We start from the raw sequence: 17,883 nt of genomic DNA, 5'->3' as shown, positions 1-17,883 counted from the left end.
AGGGTCCTTCTTTCAAATAGCAAATAACTGCAGCAAACCCAGTGCCCGCCAAAAAAGCTGTCACACATGGTTCACTAGGGAATGCAGGTAAAAAAAAAGGCCCTTGTTCTAGACATTAAAAGTAAATATTGTCCTCTGATCCAAACCACTAGAAAAGAATATAAAGCTGCTCTGCTTCATGCAAAGCTGCAGTAGGATGACTCCCACTGGCAGGGCCTAAAGGACGCTAGTATGGCTAGGGATGCTAACTCTTTCTGGAACCTTGTCAGACGGGCAGATAGAAAAGACCCTGATATAATTCCCAATCCTATCACAAGTCAAGATTTGTATGATCACTTTGGGAAACTTTATTCTGGGACAGACGTAATTCATAAAGAAGGTCCATATGACCAACTGAGTACCCGTTTTATTCCAAATACTTATGACCTCTTCTCGCTAACCGGTAGTGGAAGCTGCCATAAAGAGAATAGTCCCAACAAAAGCTTCGGGACCAGATGGTTTACCGGGGGACCGTCTTCTTGCAGATTCCCATATTTGGGCAAATTACATCATATTTTTAATCAATTATATTGCCAAGGGATGCCTAGTACCTGATTCGTGGAAGGATGCCGAGGTGGTACCAATTTTTAAAAAGGGAGCTAGGGAGGACCCTGCCAACTACCAACCAATCAGTTTCATTGATGTTATTCAGAAAGTGGTTGGCAGGGTGTTGCTGCAGAGAATTCTATGTTGGGTGGAGGACGAGAATCTCCTCTCTCAATATCAGGCGGGATTTAGGGCCAACACAGGGACGGTCAACCAGGCATTCAGGCTGGCTCTCGTTTATTGGAAGGTAGTCGTGATTGGCAAGTGCAGTCTTTATCTCGCTTTCATCACCTTAAAGACTGCCTTTGACCTGGTCCCCCATGAACGGTTGTGGCAAATCCTGGGTGAAATGGGGATCCCCCGTTGATCCTTAACCTGTTGATTTGATTACACGAGGGCAATTACGCACAAGTGAGGTGGGGGGGTCCCAAGAACAGAAAACAGACAGGATACCAGTAAGCAGGGGAATTTGCCAGGGCTGTGTTATGGCACCCACCCTGTTCTGTCTGTATGTGAACGGGGTGGTCCGCTTCCTCCAGGAGGTTCCAGCTGATCCCCCGGCCCTGACAGGTGATAGGGTACCCACTCTCCTGTTTGCAGATGATACCCTCCTGATCTCTAAGACCCCAGTAGGGTTGCAAAGACTCCTGGACAGATTCCAGCTTTTCTGTAAATCTAGGGGGCTGGTCATTAATACCTCCAAGACTAAGTTTGACATTTAACCCCTATAGATCATCTAGAGATAACCTCACCTTAGATGGAATCCGCCTGGAAAGAGTTACTACGTTTGACTACCTTGGCATTCGACTGTCAAAAAAAATGCAGTGGAGACCTCACATTGACAAAATTCTTCTGAACTACAAACTTGCGGTTGGGGCACTAGGTAGAGAACATAGCTCTTCGCAGGGCAGACCAGTGGCCCTGGCTCTCATGATTTATGCTGCAAAGGCAGTTAGTTCGGCCCTCTATGGTGCCGAACTATGGGGTTTTGACAATGTAGAAGAAATCTGCAATTCTGAATCGGGCACAAATCCCTACGCAGGGCGGTCTGATGAAACATCATAGTTCTATACTACGTTTCACTTGAGCACAAATAGCTTGGCCAAACTAAAATGCACTGTCACTTTAAACAACTATTTTAAATGTAAATGTCGTTTTTTTTTTTTTTTTTTTTTTTTGCAATTAAGGAAGGAACCAAATCAATTTTACCTTTGACTAAGGACCTGTTTTATATAGTTTGCCAATGTAAATTGATATGATATTGTAATAACCTATTACATTCTGACAGTTTTGCATATTCTTATTATTACTGCTTTAAAGATAACTCGTATTTTTATTGATGGATTGTAAGAATGTTGATGCTTTTATGATACTGGTTATCGAAATAAAGCTATTTGACTTGACTTTGAACTATGCACACAGTATTTAAATTAACCATCTTTATTATTGTGCTCGTAAAAATGTCTTCAAATTGGGTGTCCAGGTGTAGAACAAGCGTTGGCAACGCTAATAGGTCTCACTTATGCAAGAGCAGTTGGCTTTACCAATGTGTTTTTAGCCATGTTGTACACCTGCGTGGCTGCTGTTCAACATGGCATAAAGTTAGTGGTGTAGAGCAGAGTGTAGTAGCGTGGAGTGGCGAAGAGGGGAGTAGAGTGTTGTGGAGTGTTATGGAGTAGAGTGGAGGGGCATAGAGTGGAATGCTGCAGAGTGTCTTAGAATGGCATATAATCGAAGAGTGGAGTACCGTAGGGTTGTGTAGTTGCGTAGAGTGGAGTAGATTGTCATAGAGTGGAATGGAGTGGCGTAGTGTAGTGTTGTAGAGTTGAGTCAACTAGAGAGTCACTGGAAGGTTGTAGATTTGAGAGCCGTTGAGTGGAGTACTTTAAAGTGGTATGGAATATCGTTTCGTGGAGTGGAGTGGCATAGAGAGGATTAGACTGGCTTGAGTGTGGTGTAGTAGAGTGGAATAAAGAAGAGTGTCAGACTAGAGGGGTGTAGAGTGGAATAAAGTGGCCTAAAGTGTATTTGAGTGGAGTGGAGTGTTGTCATGTCGTAGAGGGGAGTGGTGTAGAGTGCAGTATGCATCGTATGGTAGCGCGTTGCCTTTAAACAAAAAAAAATCAATTGAAAAGACCATTATATTTTCACATACAGTTTTGCTGATAAAACTATACAGCGCACAAAAGACTATACAGCCCAAAGAACAATGCTACATGGTCATCCTTTGGCATCTACTCCGAAGAAGAAATTGGCAGATTGCTCAGCACCCTGAAACCATCCAATCACCTCACTGACCCCCTTCCTGCTAACGCTGTAAAAGACTTTACCCCTTTGCTCCTCCCACTCTGGACTAAGATTATCAATAGCTCTCTTCAACAAGGATCCATCCCTGACGCCCTCAAAGTCGGACAAGTCACACTGCTACTAAAAAAACCAACAGCAGACCCCACTGATTTAAACAATTACCGCCCTATTACAAATATTTCCACTCTCGCTAAACTGCTGGAAAAATGCGTACAGCTACAACTAACTAAACACATAGTTAAGTTTGATCTCCTCAAAGCTCATCAATCAGGCTTCCGAGCCGGGCACAGTACCGAAACTGCCATGACCCACATAGTTGACGACGCCCTCCAAATCCTAGACCAAAATGATACCTGCCTCCTCATCCTTCTTGATCTCTCCTCAGCATTCAACACAGTTAAACATGAGAACCTACTCGAACTATTAAACACAAGAATGAGCATATCTGGGACTGTTCTCAAGTGGTTCACCTCCTTTCTACACAACCGGTCACAAAGATTCAAAAGCAACAACCTGATGTCCTCTCCGGTACCTGTATCGCTAGGCGTCCCTCAAGGATCCTCCCTCTCCCAAACACTGTTCAACCTAGTTATGGAACCTCTCACTACTTTGCTACAAACATCCAATGTTCACTTTCACATGTATGCTGACGACACCCAACTTTATCTCAAAATACAATCTCCCAAGGACATCATGCTTCTGAACACTACGATCAGAAACACCCAATCCTGGCTTGCCGAGAATCACCTCAAACTCAATGCGCTGAAGACTGAGTTCCTCCTGATCTCACCTCCCGCAAAAATCTCTACGGCTCAAACATGGCTTAAACACTTAACGGCTCTAAATGTACAACCTACCATTGTAGACTCAGCAACATCTTTAGGCATAACACTTGACGCCAATCTCAACATGCAGCAGCACATCAGCAAGGCAACCAAAGGAGCGAACTTCCAAATCAATACCTTGAGAAAACTTAAACCCTTCCTTCCAGACAAAGACTTCCAAACTGCAGTACAATCTATAGTCATCCCGCACATAGAATACGGTAGCACCGCCCTCTGCGGGCTCCCCCTAACTACAACGGCACCCCTAAGAGCGTCCCTTAACGCTGCAGCGAGACTCATCACTGGCTCAAAAAAACACTCGCATATTTCCCCTGACTTTAAATCCCTGGACTGGCTACCTTTTGAAGCCAGGATACATCTGAAAATCGCCTGCATGACGCACAAGGCTGTACACATGAACTCACCCGCCTACCTCTCTCAAAAGCTGTCAATTTCGGGTGGCTCTAGAACTACTAGAAGCACAAACAATCTTCTGCTGAAGCCTCGAAGATTTCGGAAGGAAAAAACCTATAAACGCTCCTTTTTAGGAATGGCACCCAGGATCTGGAACTCACTCCCTCCTGAAATCAGGCTCATCTCCTCGGCAAACTTTTTAAGAAAGAAGTAAAAGCGATCCTCATGGCTAAATACACATGATCTATTTTTCTGTATTTCTCATGAATCCGCTCTGTACTACCTGCCTGACCCCTTGATCTATTTGCATTACTTGTATTATCGACTTATCTGATTGTATACGTTCCCTCTTTGTATATCTCTATATTGTTGACGCACCTGTCTGACTTTGCACACTGTACCTACACCACCTCAACTATCCCTACTCTTGTACTACTGATGCTCCTGTGTGACTATACACCCTGCACTCACCTACCTCAACTATGCCTACCTTTCTGCTATCTCCAAAAACATTTTTAGCACGCTTAAACAAGTATATGTTCCTTATTTTTGTACTTTTATATTATTGGCGCAACTGTTTGACTAAGCACCTTGTACCGACACTACCTCACCTGTGACCTACCTCATGTATTTTTGACCTACCTAGGTAACTATGCACCTTGTACCTAACTACCTCAACTATTACATTCTATTACTCTATCACCCCCTTGTCCTGTAAAGCGCTCTGATATCTGCAAAGAAACTTTCAAAATAAATAAATAAAACAAAAGATAATGTATGGAACAGGCATCACCTAGTTTACAGATTTGTTTTGATCTTAAGATATTTGTTTTCACCATACTAAAGAATTACAAAAACATGTTCATTTGTACTTTCCTGATATATTCTGAAATATTTGCAACAGTTGATTTACAGACATTTAAAAATTGTTGTGTGCTAGGAAAAAAGCTTTTCTTTGCAAGTATGTGCTAGATTGTCATATAAATCCTCTCACTTTGAAGTCCGAGAAAGAAAAGTAAACACCAAACTCCATCAGAAGACAAAGCCAGGTTTTTGACCTCTATCTTTGATTGTACAGCAGATGTGACAAGATAAGAAGAAAATGTAAAGGCCTGTTTACAGAAAGTGTGGTCTCATGTAAGAATACAAGGAGCGATGGTGAACAGGCTGTGCTCCTTGGGAGAGGGGCAGACATGCTGAACCACTTAAAACTAATAACGTCAGCAAATAGAAAGCCAGAAAATGTGAGTTACAAACCATAGAGCCAATGGTAAGCAGTGGGTGGAATGCATTCCCAGGTAAGTTTTCAGAATACCCACAAGACTTCTTTACCCAACTGGTAGGCTTCGACCTAAAAATGCATCCACCCCATATGCCTGTTTCAGGCCCCTGTAATCCCAGGCTAGAATCCCAGCGGGCCTACTCATCCTTTTATTCTTCTATGTTCGCTAAAATGAGTAATGTTGTGTTGGGTAACAATAAATATCCAATATTTTTCAATAGCATCAAAGCATTGCATGGGTGAACGTGTAAACTGCAGATAACACCTGTTCATTTATTTAATTGGGCTTCATATTATGTGCCGTGCATCAGATGTTTTTATTTGCTTTTACCCATAATGTTTTGTGTTTTTTGTTTGGAGAATAGTCATTAGGCCTGGACGGTGAATTCCGTTCCGCTTGCGGAATTTGGGAAATTTCGCGTTCCGCGGAGAACACGGAATTGCCCAAAAATTCTGCGATCTGCGACTTCGCGGAATTTTTTGCTTGTTCGCGATTTCAAAATGCATTTATGCGAGATATTTCTCCCCGAACACACAAACAGCGTTCGCGAACAGGAAAAAAGCATTGCGAACGGACGGAACAAGCAATTCTGCGTGTTCGTGGAATTTTTGTGTGCTCGCAGAGATTTCCTACCGTTTTGCGGAGCTTTGCGTAGCGCGACTATGCAAATTCGGCCCACCCCTAATAGTCATTTGATGCATGCCTGTACTCGGTGTTACCATTTGTATTTGACCCTTTTTTAATCATTTGGCTGAATTCTCAGTGTTGTGAGACTGATTGTGATCAGTGCAGAACCTTTTCAGCAGTGAGCACAGAGGTATATTGTATGAGCGTGCTTTAGCCCACCCACAGGAAAGGAACTCCAATAACACAATTCACAGTTCTTGACCTGACTAGTGTTGATTTTTTTACATATAATAGGCCACTCTGAGCTTCTTATTGGCCAGTTGGGATTGAGCTTAGATATTTCACATCACTTCTTAAAATGCCTTTTCCTTGGCAACAAGAGGCACATTCACCATTTTGAAAAGAAAAGGAAACCTGAGCAGTTGTTTGGACGACACTACAGAATCCAGATTAGACTGTTGCAAACAGCGAGCAGCGTGAGATTGCAAGACAGTTGACTATAACAGATTTAGACGTGATCTGCAATACGGAGCTTGTGGAAGCTAAGAAGGCTTTGAAAGACTCCATTCTTTTGGAGTTTTGCAGCCATTTCCCAGTCAGGAAGAAATGAAATGCTTGCATAGTGATCTGCAAGCTATGCAAATAGTAGTTCACCAACCAACCAACGATGACTGTTCTCCTTCGGTTCACGCAGTGACACCTGAAATCAAAGCTTGAGAGGGAGTTTAGGAGGTGGCAGTGGGAGAGGCTCACTTCTGAGAAGGAAGTTGAAACTCTGCCAAGCTTTTCAGAGGAGATGCTGAGCAGAGAAAACGATGAGGTTAGCCAGAAGGTGTTTGCTCTGTACGGTGTGGTGAATAGAACAAGATGATTTATACATTAGATAGATTTGACAGATACAGGATATGGCATCCCATCAATAAAAACAAACGTTTATAGGTGGATCTTTCCCACAAAAATAAAAAAGGGAAAAAACATCCTTAAAAACACCCCCGAAAGTTATTTTGAGAGCCACAAATAAACAATTTTTGCATAGCATTACATATTTGCCGTGGTGGTTTTGGTCCTGGCCAAAGGCTTCGCCCTGGGACCAACTCCTGTTGTGCGCAGATTTTGTCTGTGCTCTGTCGTTTTTGGCCACTCATGGTGGATTAGTGGAAGGACTGGCCACAGACCAGTGGCCCCCCCTGTGCATGGCTTCAGCAGATTAGGTGCAGGGCATAGTTATAGCCAACCACCAGTAACCATGGCCTTGGCATGGTTTGCATGGCTTTTGTGGGAAAGAATGATTTTATTTCTAATAAATAATTGCGAATTTCAGTGGTATTCTGTATTAATAACGGGTGGGCTTAGGGCTTTGCACAGTCCACGGAGTGTGCGTAGTGTTGCCTACTTCGCGATTCGCAAAGTAGGCGAAGTAGGCAACACTAAGCACCCGCCATGGCGGAGCGAAGTAGCCTGCCACCCGCCTCCCTCCCGCCCTCTTGTAAATGCCCTGGCAACTATTTAAAACAATGTTGAATAAATTAAAACGACTTACCTCACATGCGGCGTCCCGGGGCTCCCTCTTCCTAGTTCCTTCCTGACATATGCGCGGGCCAGGGCATTTACAAGAGTGAGGGAGGCTGGCGGCGCGTAATGGGGCTACACGAAGTGTGTGGGTGGGCGTAGCTTTCTCCCCACTTCGCGGAGATTCGCGTAGCCCCAATACCCCTAGTTTTAATTCATGACTGTACTGAACATACATTTTTTTTACGCGTAAATAAGCGTGTAGCGAGCGCAGAAGTATTGCTCAAGTCCATGAAGGTATATGCAAAGAAATTGTTGATGTGATGTTCCTCGAAGGCTTTGTAAATAGAATGTTACAACGCATGGGATTTTATCGCATGTCATTACAAAGCAGTTGTTAATTTTGGAAAAGGTGATGGACAGAGTTTCTGAATGATGCAGAATACTCCTACCCAGTCAAGAGATCAGGGCTTGACCCATCACCGTTTTTTAGCTCACTGCACCATCCAAGCTCAGAACCTGGCTACATGCAAATTAGTCTGTTCATGTCCCAGTGCATGATGGGAACAGGGCAGACCAAACTACCAAGCCAATTCTTCACCAGAAAGGAGACAAGCTACCGGGGACCGGTTTCTGGCATTTCAGCCGTCATCGGCCCGGCTTGCTTGAATCCTGATGGTGCAATGAGCTAGGGACTCACGTCTGAGTATACCCTCCCACACTTAGTGTGGATAAAATCAATTTTGGAAAAGGTGATGGACAGAGTTTCTGAATGATGCAGAATACTCCTACCCAGTCAAGAGATCAGGGCTTGACCCATCACCGTTTTTTAGCTCACTGCACCATCCAAGCTCAGAACCTGGCTACATGCAAATTAGTCTGTTCATGTCCCAGTGCATGAGGGGAACAGGGCAGACCAAACTACCAAGCCAATTCTTCACCAGAAAGGAGACAAGCTACCGGGGACCAGTTTCTGGCATTTCAGCCGTCATCGGCCCGGCTTGCTTGAATCCTGATGGTGCAATGAGCTAGGTGATGGATCAAGCCCTGATCTCTTGACTGGGTAGGAGTATTCTGCATCATTCAGAAACTCTGTCCATCACCTTTTCCAAAATTGATTACAAAGCAGTTGTTACAACGACCGCATTGTTAGTACGCAATACCTTTACATCGCAAGTCATTACATCGACTTGCTGTAGGGGCGCGCTGGACTTAGGGATAGTATTCTTCACTATTCCTACTCCAGTTTGCACAACAGCAGGCAAGGATGTTGGATTTTATATCCAATACCATTGCTCCCCCTATAGCAAGTCATTGTAATGACTTGCGATCTAAAGGTATTGCGTACTAACAACGCGGTCGTTGCAACGACTACTTTGTTATAGCTTTGCGTTGTGGAAACCGTGTTTCCGCTGTTTCCCAAGGATTTACCAGATCAGGTAGATTGTTTATTTACTGCCTCACTGACGTACATCACTATCGAACTTTGCCCCATCTGCAGAATCATCCCCAAAGTTTTTGCCTTCTGATTTCTGAACTTTAGGCTTTTCTGCCTTTAGGACTCTGCACACTTTACCACTGCTAACAAGTGCTAAAGGGCTTGTGCTCTCTCCTCTAATCCGGGTAAAATCGGTTTACAGCCAAATGGCACATTTAATCTACACGCAAGTCCCTAGTAAATTGGTGCTATATGTACACAGGGTCTGCAAATGTAATGCTACTACTGGGCCTCCAGCACTGATTATGTCACTCTCTTAAGTAACCCTTTAAACATGTCTCAGACATGCCATTGCAGCCTGTGTGTACAGTTGTGAACATCCATTTCAACCTGGCAAAATACACCTTTTGCCAGACCCAAGGCTTCCTTTTTAATACACATAAGTCACTCATAGGGTAAGCCCTAAATTGCCCATAGGGCAGGGTGCAGAGAATTTAAATAGTTGGACATGTACTTTTAAGTTTTACATGTCCTGCTGTGGAAAAACTCTTATATTTTTATTTTTCCTACTGCAAGACCTACCCGTCCCATCTGTTCACATTGGGTTTCCTTATTACATTTAGTGATTTAGTGGAGAAGTGTGGCTCACTGGTTAGAGGAGGCATACCCTGAAGCAGAGGTCAGACCCGGGACCAGGGTTCAATTCCCGACGCGGCAGGGTCCTGAGCCCAATTGTCCACGGACTTGATAATTCTCGCTTCGGTGCCCACTCTAATCATGGGTTCACACTCTGCAACTCTGGGCATTAAGCTTGCTTAATCTCCACAATGGCCCCCCGCGGCGGGATGCCTGGCCTTCACCTTGGGGATGCCCAGTATGGGTTATCTCCCAGGGAAAGGCCAGGACGGGTTCCCAATGCAAGCGCCGAGATGCCCAAGGGTAAGTCGAGCGCTATATAAGACCTCACAAAAAAAAAATATGTGGTAACTTTCACTTGAGAGCAGGTAGACAGGTCGATTTTGGCCTCTGAAGAACTGTAATTAAAAGCCTTCTTTAATGGTATGGTGCGATTGTAAGTCACAACACTTTTAGAAGGTTAACATTTTATTGTCCTGACCATTTGGTGCCTTTGCCTTGAGCACGTGGCTAGGTGTAGTTGGCAGTTTGTCTTTGAATATTGCTCCTGGACAGTGAGATAAAGGGAGGTTAGGTGTTGTCAAGATGGGCCACTCTGACTTAATTAGGGGAAGGAGCTATCACCTACCACACTTGCACATCACAAAGACTCTGCCTGAACACTCAAACAATGGATTTGTCACCAGTCTCTTGCGTCCCCAGATGAGCTGGGACCAGAGCAGGAAAATCAAAACACCTCGGGCTGGAACCCTACAGAACTTCTAATTCAGAGTAGGCTCCAGGTATAATTAATGGACCCCTAGACTCTTCTCTGGAAGACTCAGAAGCACTGCTACTCTGCAGCCCTAATGCCTGAGTGAAGGACTGGACCTGCATCTTGGACCTAAAACTACCAGAGCGACTCCGAGGACCAGTTGACTGGCCTGATCAGAGCTTCAAGAACAGAACAGGCTCCAGCAGCTTTGTATCCAGCACAAGGACTCTGCCAGCTGAGAGTCATACCCTGCCAAGTGGACCTCTTGGAAGTGGGCCAAGAGATGCTCTGCCAGCCCAGCTGCAGTCACAGCAGAACATATGCAGTGTGCCTCATTGCCCCGCAAAAACTCTGTATCAGAGCTGTTGCCTGATGCATCGCCTCCCAAAAACTCTGCTTTGGAACTGCTGTGCAACGAAACTCCAACTCGGGACATCACATTGCAGCCTCACCAGAACCATGGCTGCGGGACACATTCTTGACACTGGCCTTCGCAACGCAAACCCCTTGATGACGCAGGAATCCCAATCTCAAGCCTTGTTGCTTCTTCAAAGCCAGCCGGTGCCTGAAGCATCCTCAACGCCAGACTTCACATCGCAAACCCCTGTCTGTGTCATCCTTGACAACAATGCAGGACCTCACCTCGTAGCCTCCTGGTGCCACCATTGTGCGACGCATCTCCACATCAGGACCTCTCATCGCCTGCACAACGGATCTTTGACGCAGGACCTCATAACTCCTTGCAACCTGGATATAAGGTACTCTTGTTCACCGTGCCTAACTGAGTCCTTGCAGCTTGCTAGCGCTCCGTCGTAGTCCGCTTGAGCACGTGACTTTGTCTTTGTCTGGCACTATCAGATAACCACAGTTGGCTTTTTGTGCTTTTCGACACTATTTCCACTCTCCGATTCTACTGTTTGGATGTTTGTCACTTTGTTCTTAAATTATTTATTACATTGTATTACATTTTTATAAACTGGTTTTATTTTTTATTGTTAGGTTTCACTTTATTACTGTTTGAAGTGCTGCATAAATAATTAGCACATTCCTGAAGGTTAAGCCTGACAGCTCTGTTCCAAGCTACTAGAGGTTGTGGATAGGATAATTTAGGGTTGCTTGTGACTTCACCCTGACAAGGATTGTGGTCGCTTGTGCTTTCACCCCCTCAACCAGTAATGCCATTTCTTACTAGCAGTCAACCATCTGGATTCGTCCTCTCTTCCTGCTCCACTCGAATCCCCCTTTCCTCAATCTCCGGTTGTGGCAAACATCAAAAGGTTCCAGGATTGGTAACAATCATGCCTGGTTCAGTGAGCGACTGCTAACATTGCCAGTCGCCCCACCTCTGTCCTGTTATCTTGAATGGAATATCACAAATGCCTGTAGAGCTACCGGATGTGGATTTTCATGGCATTGAAAGCTTTGGCGATTTCCCTGTAATTAATCATGATTTTTTAAATGTTTGATGGAGCGCAATGTTTACTATTCAATCCATTTTGGGATGTTACTTTACGTAATCTTTTACAATATCTGTATGTTTTGTGGTCTTAATCGCTTGTGTGAGTTTGATTTACTATTTATTTTTGTAATTATGTACAGGTTCCCGAGGAGCTGTGCCTGGAGTCATGTTTTATCATTTTGTTTTACCTGTCTGAACAAATTATTCTCCTATTTGTGATCATTTCAAATCGAACCACAATCAACATTTTAAGTATATTTTTTTCACTCCTCAACAGAACAAACAGCTGGCCCCAGCCCTGCAGATCACCCCACAGACAGCCACCATTGCATTCGATAATGTTTATTTTGAGTACCTAGAGGGTCAGAAGGTACTCAACGGGCTGTCTTTTGAAGTCCCTGCAGGACACAAGGTGGCGATTGTCGGAGGCAGTGGATCCGGGTGAGCTTCTAGATAGTTAGTCTGATTTTAAATTTGTATAATTGCATGCAATTTGCAGCTTGATTAGATTTGGCTTCGTTGAGTGGTCGGTAGAGTAGCTCATAGTCATGTTGCTTTACATCCCAACCAAACTGAGATGCTTCCCACCCATTTGTCCATAGCTGGTCTTGCTCTCCCTCTCGAAGTCTCCATATTAACTAGTGTACACGCTTCTTCCACTAGTCTCTATATTGTAACGTGGAAAAACTGCCATGGATATTTCGCCTTTTGGCTTTGATCATTTGCATCAATAGCTGCAAAGAAGCCCATTATCCTGTGATAACTGCAGTCAGACCTCACAGTTTGGCCAAAATAAGTTTGCCTGTGGTGTTTTCCAACCCTAATATAGTTTTAGAAATTCCAGCTTGCAAAGTTGTGACTACTAGTCATGACTGGCACAAAATGTTGCTTGTCACTTGAGTCAACAATTTTGTTTATTTTCTATTGCTTTTCATGACAAAGAACATGGCATAGAAAACAAGAAACCTCAAAATCAGGCTGCTGATGTCACATCATAATGCTAACGTGTACACATACGTATTGATCATGTCTTCCCCATTGCATCAACTCAATCAGTATATATCACCATCTCTCTCTGCAGTTTAAAGCGCATCTCTGACTTTGTGTACTTTTTACCATTTGTAGTAGATGCTGTAAACTATACCTGCATATTATTTTTGGGAAAGCACACTATGCCTCCATTTTCGAACTTTGTGTTTAAATCTTGTGAAAAGTATACATTTCTTCTCTACTGCCCCCTGTGTTCCGTATGCCCTTCCCGTCTTTTTTTTTTTAAGGCGTCCATATTAGAGCCAGTTCTCTGCCATCCTCTTCCCTACATGTTATGGGAACAAGCAGATGTTTGGATTCCCAGCACCGTTTAGAATGCATGTTTCTAACCAATAATAATTTGCACAGATTCCTATACTATTGAAACATCCCCTGAATATCAGACTAGGCACAGAACATGTTCTCAATAGCACCATAGCAACTCTGGTTTCAGAATCTTGAAGGCCTCCTCAGATAGGGTGACACTGCTCCATAAAGGCTCTACCCTATGTTTATAACATCAGTTTTCTTTTTCCAAAGAATCTGGGATGCAGACCTCTCCTTGTTGTGGGGTTTTTCCTTAAAATGTTGTACTCAGTTTGTGTGGGGGCATTTTGTAATTGCTTATTATATTTTGGCTGGGCTCACATTGCACAAGGATCTAGCTTTAGAACCTCTGTGAAGTGCAATAACTAGATGTTGGTGAATAGCCACATAAGACATTACCCTGGGACTACCACTTTACTGCAGTTCCTTACCCTGCCATGCATCCACAGTTGTGGAAAAATGTAAAATGTTCTACTTTCTCAAGTCCTGAAATGAAGTGACCTCAGATTTGATTGATGGTCCTGCAGATAATGGTATCTCTTTGCTTTGATTTAGGAATCAGTCTTGGCCCCCATCAACCAGTCACTCTTATTTTGATGATTATTTTATGGTGTTTCAAGCATCTCTCTGAAACAAGACGCTCAAGCTATATCAAGTGCAGCATGGTGGCTCATGCTACTACACTTGATACATCAGTAAGAGGTTCAAGTGCGCATAGTCTTGCAGAAGGTCAAGTTCAATATAGGTCCCCGTGTTATTCAGGTATTGAAACCGCAGAACAGCACCAGGAGCCCACGGTAAGGTCGTGGTGTTGATGGGGTTTCATCTGGGCAGTTTGACTTCTTTTATCTACCAGTGCTTGGATTCCTGGGTCTTCAAGGTGAGTTTTCTTTCGTGATCACTGACCATCTACCCCAGGCATAATTTATGCGTCAAAACCTTTCTCTTAGCCAATGTGCCTAAGTTCTTGATAACTTTCAGGTTCCAATAAATCAGGGTGTTGCTGGAGACATTTCCTCAAGGGGAGGTGGTTGCACTTCACTACATTGGTTTGGGAACTGACTTGTAGGTTTTCTTTTACGATGCTATTGAGCCTTATAGCATTTTGGATTTTCCTTGTTCATTAGATGTGCTGGTGGATCATTCTAATGTAACCTTGAGTGATGAGTTGTAGGTTGTAGGTTGTATGTGTATGCATGCAGTTATTGATTTAGTTGGACAGCTTTCCTATGAGGAACCATTTTTTAACTGTTTGCACCTTAGCCTGGTATGCTTTTGTATTCAGTCCAAAAGCGTCTCAGAGAAACCAGACAACCGTGTCATCTCAGTTTCCTGGAGCTTAGGGTGTTTTCTAGTCCCTGAGGTGTTTATCCCCTCTGAGCAAGGGGGTACAGTGTGTGGTACAGTTCCCCAAGGACCTCGAAAAAGTCATGCACTTTATCAACAAAAAAGATAATTTAGGATCCTTTTGCTGTGCACCATGAGCTTGTGCCGGTCTAATTGGGCTTTAGTTCACAAATTGGCCTATAACTCATTTAGCTTATTCATACAGTACTTGTGTGGAAGCCCCGAGCAAATTTATGGATCCTCAGCTGACAGGTTGTAGTGAACATTTTCTGTCTGCCAGACATCAACACCTATTGAAAACAATGAATGCCCTCCGGTTTGCTCAAAGGAATTTCACTTGAGGGCTTGCGGGCCTCCGGAGGAGGTATGGTCCAAATCCGCTTCCATTAATTTCCGTTCATCTTGTTCTGCGGAAACAAATTATAGAAAGCAAGGGGGAATTGATACTTGCAGCTCGTGTAACTGAGCTACTCTCCTATTTAGCTTGTAATGAGACTGGGCCTATTCCAGCAGGAATGGATGATGTTGTATCCCTGTTTAAGCACCTTCATAGTGCATGGATAACGACTGATTGGTGTTTCCTGGCTGGTTGGTCTCTCTCAAGCAGGGCGGCAGATGTAGTCGTAGCAGATAGGTAGCCCTAGATGTAACCGTGCATGTGCCTGAGCCTGGTATTCAAGTGTTTATCACATGGTATTATGGCTGAAATGCCTACTCAGTGGAAGATATGCTAAATCTGGGTTTCACCCTGCGCTAAGACCTCAGTTTGAGTACTGTGCAAGTTGCCCTTTCAGTATTCCCAGATGCAAAGTTTGCTTTCTAAAGTTCTCTTGGTTGTCTTTTCTCTTAATGGGCTCCAGACACTTTTTCTCCTAGCAATGGTCCTCCTTGTGCGACCGTAACTTGGCTCTATCTTTCATAATGGAGGAGCTGTTTGAGACCGTGATGATTTGAGGCCTCTCAAATTGAATACAGTGTTTTGCTGGCCATTACTTCGACTTGCAGAGTGATGGTGTGATTGCTTTACACTCAATCGATCGCATTTCACCTCATTACGCGATAGGGTTGTGTTGAGACATCTGTATGTCCTGAAGGTGAGTTTGTGAATCCAGTCCGCAAAAACATTTTGCTCTCATTTTTTCTGATGGATAATTGTCCCTGTAGATTCCTCACATAATGAATACCCTACAGATCGAATCTGGAAACATTTTTGTTCTGCGATGGATCTCAAGCGATGCCAGCTGGCTCCATGCTGCCTCGTCCGCAGTGTCACCCACCCAGGGTGTTAGGTCTCCTTAAACGTGCATGCTGGGGTCAGTTCCTCTTTTTCCTCCTCATCAGAGTGAGTCTGGAGCACTGTTGGTGCATCACTGGGGATAATACTCAGATTGTGACTAGGTGATATGTCTCTACCTAAAGTTTCAGTTTTAAACTTTAAGGCAGTGTTTACCTTAACAATATGTCTGTGTCAGATCAACATGACATCTTTGCGCCACCTTTCCCTCTTTCTGGCCTAGGTTTCTGCTTCTGTGCCTAGAAAAGTACCATTTTTCTCTGAACTATCTTCAGTTTTGTCTGCGAGTTAGTCATCCTGAGTTCTCCCTATGCAGGTAAGGTGACATTTAAGGGCCCAGATACTATGCAACACAAGCGCCAAGAATAACTTATTTTCTTTTTTAAATGGGAGCCTCCATCCACTTAGGTAACATTTATTCACTATGCGGTAAGCCATGTAGAATGTTTGTACAATTCCATCTGCGTGGCTCTATAGAAGTGATATCTAATGATGTAAGCATTAACCAACTTACAACTTTTAAATAACTAATGTTAACAATATTCCTGCCGCTATCAGGATACTAAACATTCTACATAAAAAATAACAGGCTACCTAAAATAACTGCAGCATCTCTAGCTTTGATAAGTATACTAATATCTGCAGTCATTAAATAAATAAACAAACTCCAAGTTCATTCATTATGTCAGTAGTGTAAATATATTGCTTTTTAAAGCAAATTCTAGGTAAGGCCTGAGTGTTGCATACATATTTAAACTGCACTAGGAATTCAGTTTCAATGCAACTTTAAAATGCTAAGGAATATTTAGTTCTGAGTTTTGGCATACACAATAAACATTCCCTTTTCTCTCTTTCATACATCAAGAGCTAATTCAATCAAATGTATGTTGCTGCTAAGAGCACATGAAACATATTGTGATATAGCATAGTTACCGCTTTAGACCCTCTAGTAGTGTTTCAGCTTTTCCTTTCATAGTAAATGAAAACTGCTGTCCTGACCATCAGCTTGAAAACAGGGTTTGCTTTTATTCTGGGAGTATCCTTCTACAGAAGCACTAATGATGTCCCTTCTTCAGCTTGCAGAGTAAACATTTCTTTTCATGCTTACAGAAACCAATGACGTATGTGATTCCAGTTTCCTTTACATGTGAGGGTGTGTCTCTGTATTATTTTCTTTCCTTTTGTTCAGACCTTCAACCGTCCAGCCTCTCTCCAGCTGTCCAGACTCTGTTCTCCCTCTCCAGGTGTTGGTCTCTCTTTTGGGGCAGGTTCTGTTACTAAAGAAGATAAGGCTGGAGTTCTCTACTGAGTCTGCTGGCCCTGAGCCGGTCAAACCCTTCCATCAGGTCATGCTAGACAAATTCTGGGTGGCTTTAGTACCCTCTGGACTACTCTGCTAGGGTGGGCCTATTTCTATAGGTTTGCCAGTTCCAGTGGCCCTTACCCTGATGCTACCAGACTACGTGCCCTCAGAGACTCCTGCATGGCACAGCTTCCATAGAACCCTATGTCTACCAAGGAGCCGTCCCCTGTGCTCTTGGCACAACCTATAGTGCCATCACCAGGGTCCCCCTTGATGCTGTTTCTGTCTTCAAAGTCAGAAGAAAACCAGGGAGAAAGATACCAGGTCTGTGTCTGTTTTGATTATCGACGCCTAGCAAAGCACCTTTGTCCAAAATGTCTCGCCGGTTGTAGGACCTTTTGAATCAGACTAAGATTTACTCCCTGTGGCAGACAAGGAAAGTAGTTGTACAGAGGATGATCAAAGGCATCCTCCCATCTTACAGTAATTATGCTGGTCTTTTCCTGGTCTTAGAAAATGCTGCTACCCTCAATACATTTTCAGGGGTTGCCAGTTAGTAACCCTCTTGCCCTCCTTTAAAGTAAGTAAAGTAAGTTATTTCCTTTAAAGTGAGTAAAGTAAGTTATTTCATTCACAAAACCAAGGAAGTGGAATTGTCTGCAAGCGCCTTGAGACCCAACAGTGATTTGTGCGCTATACAATACTCTCTGACTTTGACTTTGGTGGTATAAAAAGCTTTCTAGGTCT

General features: G+C 43.6%; 1 protein-coding gene across 1 annotated transcript in view; it reads left to right on the top strand.

Moving 5' to 3' along the window:
• ABCB7 (ATP binding cassette subfamily B member 7) overlaps nt 1-17,883 on the top strand; it is a 796,257-nt gene that overhangs the window by 549,797 nt on the left and 228,577 nt on the right. Inside the window, exon 11 of the mRNA XM_086918402.1 lies at nt 12,114-12,277. Coding sequence (XP_086774528.1) covers nt 12,114-12,277 — 164 coding nt within the window. The remainder of the gene's footprint in view (nt 1-12,113; nt 12,278-17,883) is intronic.

This window comes from Lissotriton vulgaris, chromosome 4_1 (assembly GCF_964263255.1).
Source record: "Lissotriton vulgaris chromosome 4_1, aLisVul1.2, whole genome shotgun sequence".
In the NCBI taxonomy this organism is placed as follows: Eukaryota; Metazoa; Chordata; class Amphibia; order Caudata; family Salamandridae; genus Lissotriton; species Lissotriton vulgaris.
This window is presented reverse-complemented; position numbering and strand designations above follow the sequence as displayed.